Source organism: Amphimedon queenslandica, unplaced genomic scaffold (genome assembly GCF_000090795.2).
Source record: "Amphimedon queenslandica unplaced genomic scaffold, v1.1 AMPQUscaffold_13513, whole genome shotgun sequence".
In the NCBI taxonomy this organism is placed as follows: Eukaryota; Metazoa; Porifera; class Demospongiae; order Haplosclerida; family Niphatidae; genus Amphimedon; species Amphimedon queenslandica.
Genome location: NW_003546251.1, coordinates 3,136 through 5,722, shown reverse-complemented (window position 1 = coordinate 5,722; position 2,587 = coordinate 3,136). Strand labels below are relative to the sequence as shown.

General features: G+C 35.1%; 2 protein-coding genes across 2 annotated transcripts in view; one reads left to right on the top strand and one right to left on the bottom strand.

Annotated features, from left to right (window-relative positions):
- The first annotated feature begins 9 nt into the window (after positions 1-9).
- LOC105315580 (tetratricopeptide repeat protein 14-like) lies at positions 10-1,638 on the top strand. The gene is made up of 8 exons (XM_020003077.1): positions 10-98; positions 152-292; positions 375-446; positions 557-676; positions 723-845; positions 900-1,023; positions 1,315-1,424; positions 1,468-1,638. Exons 2-8 carry the CDS (start codon positions 162-164, stop codon positions 1,547-1,549), a joined length of 762 nt encoding a protein of 253 aa, XP_019858636.1. The 5' UTR covers positions 10-98; positions 152-161; the 3' UTR covers positions 1,550-1,638.
- Positions 1,639-1,758: 120 nt separating this feature from the next.
- LOC105315576 (attractin-like) overlaps positions 1,759-2,587 on the bottom strand; it is a 3,958-nt gene continuing 3,129 nt past the window's right edge. The window contains exons 12-14 of the mRNA XM_020003070.1: positions 2,494-2,552; positions 2,362-2,440; positions 1,759-2,282 (exon numbers count right to left, since the gene is read on the bottom strand). Coding sequence (XP_019858629.1) covers positions 1,983-2,282; positions 2,362-2,440; positions 2,494-2,552 — 438 coding nt within the window. The 3' untranslated portion in view covers positions 1,759-1,982. The remainder of the gene's footprint in view (positions 2,283-2,361; positions 2,441-2,493; positions 2,553-2,587) is intronic.

The following is a 2,587-nucleotide window of genomic DNA, read 5'->3' as shown; positions in this document are numbered from 1 at the left end:
GAGCTGATTCTGATCAAAATTAGATTTTTTTATAAATTTTTATAATTTCTGCATTTACAGGGTTACATCGATATTGATGTACCACTACCTCCTAAGATGTAAGTATAAGAATTTTCACACAGTTTTGAAATTTTTCTCTCCCTCTCTCTAGTCCCAAACCTATGGATTATATTGATAAACTAACCAGATCATCAGGTTTTAAAAACCCGTCTTGTGTTAATAATCTAAAATCAGTCCTGGGACTATCGACTGCTTCTCCTCAATCCTTCAGTTTTCTAAGACCGATCTCCATGTGAGAGACAGTATACTAGTAATGAAATTGGAACTGTAGTATCAGAAATATGAATTAATTTTAATGTAATACATCCCTTTAGGACTGAAATTAAAGATGGTGAATATTATGACTCTTTAAGGAAATCACAAAGATCTAAATGGTCTATGGATACGTAAGTTTTCTGATACTGTGGTACATGTATGTACATTGTGCACAGTAATCATTAGTGACAAACATTATTAACAATTTATACATTCATTTCCTCTTTCCCCTTCTCTGTAGTGTTGCCAGTGGTGTTGAATGCTTTAAGAAGCATCAATATGAAGATGCCTTGAAACATTTCAATTATGCTCTTGAAATTGACACAGAGAATGTTGAAGCAATGGTGGCTAGAGGAGCACTGTAATTATAATAATTATTATTATAATAATAATAATTATTATTATAGTTATGCCAACAAAGGAAAGTATGAAAAAGCCATCAAAGACTTCGAAAGTGCTCTCACCATAAACCACACCCACTCCAACGCAAAGAAGTACTTGGTTGAGACTCAGACAGCTTATGGGCGAGAGTAAGTCACATGACTGTCTCATGATTATCACATGACATGTACATGTACCTACAGGCTAGAAAGACAAGGTGAGTTCAAGGTTGCTCTACGTTGCTATCGTGAAGCTTTGGCTGACAACCCTGAGTCAGAACCAGCCAAGACTAGAGCAGCACTGCTAACAGCAGCACTGGAAAAGAAGGTGTGTCACATTAGTCACGTGACTTGGTGTCATGTGATGTATTGTCATCTCTCCCTCTTAAAATAAACCATACAACCATTGGGGCATCAATTACTGGACCGATGGCATCAATCATATTCCTACTTCATCTCTCTCTCTTTTTCTCTCACTCTTCACTTTTAACATTGGCTGGTATGGGGAATGTTATTCAACCACTAATAACTCCCTGTGTCTTATGGTATTATAATGGTAATTGTATAACCTGCTCATTTGGTTAACACTGACTGATCACAATCATCATTACTTCTTGAGGCTGCTGAGATGAGAGAGAAAGAGAGAAAGAGGAGAGAAGAGGAACAACGGCTGAAGAAGCTACAGAAGATAATAGAGAAGGACCGACGCCATAAGAAGCACAAGAAAAAGTGAGAGAGTAAAATGCATTTTATATATTAAATGTAGCTATAGGAGCAAGAAGAGATCAAGTGATAGGAAGAGACATCATTATTCTTCAGATTCATCACATGACTCACCTCCACACAAACACTGACTCTGCACTAACTATACTTATAATGCACACATACAGTTACTCACTGTGAAACTGTCATTCATTTTTTATGTGAATTTTAAAAAATTTAATTCTCTTGTTCACACTTTAATTCACACCTCAAGGTGTTAACAAGGTGTCAGAATTGCAACTTGTAATTTTAATTTTGACTGGCTGATTTTAAAAATTGGTTGATCTTTTGGCTCAAAATAAATTAATCATTTTAATACTTACATTAAATCAGACATAAATAAAATACCAAAATCTATAGATATTAAAGCATACACTATGACAATCGATTATATATTATAACAAAAAAATTGCAAACAACAACAATAATAATAAACAACAATTAATGATAAGAATACTGTATGAATATTATGGACAGTATAAAGGGGAGAGGGGAGGTTGTATGTCAGTATATTTTCCTTGTATTCTAAGTGTTCGTATTATGATTGCTGCTGCTGTGTTTAGTTCTTTTCTTCTTTGGTGGGTTCATTCTCACAAACGTGCTACCGAAACACATCCCAGTTCGATTCGGTTTGGGATGACCTGTTGCTTTATCGCAAGGAAGACGAATCAATACAGATAAAATGGCCGCCTTTGAGTCATTGACTGTTTCTACAGCAACATAAGAAGCAGTTTGTTTAGCTCTGGATTTTAAGGGAGTGTCCACTATTGCCTTGATACGAGCAAATGGACGTCTGACTCGCCTCTGCATTTCAATATGCTGAGCCTATAAGGTAATGTATAGTCATGTGATCATCATGTGACTGTCATGTGTGATGTATGCATAGTGTGCATATGAAACTTACTCTAATTAATGCACGGATCTCTAGTTTTCGTTTAATGTACCAACCCAATAGAAAGAGTGAGAGTAGGAATGTAAAGCATCTAAAGAATGAAGTTATTATACTACTGTACATGCAATGGTTATGGTGACTTACGTAAGGAAAGTAACAAAGAAATAGATGAGAAATGTTAAATCATTTTGATCAACTGTAATCTGTAGAAATAAGATAATGGTTATATTTATGACTA

Bases quoted from the DNA above. Each gene is read 5' to 3' on its own strand.
- LOC105315580 (XM_020003077.1), top strand. From the start codon at position 162: ATGGATTATATTGATAAACTAACCAGATCATCAGGTTTTAAAAACCCG. The intron at 293-374 runs GTGAGAGACAGT...ACATCCCTTTAG, and splicing joins TTTCTAAGACCGATCTCCAT to GACTGAAATTAAAGATGGTG. The intron at 677-722 runs GTAATTATAATA...TTATTATTATAG, and splicing joins ATGGTGGCTAGAGGAGCACT to TTATGCCAACAAAGGAAAGT.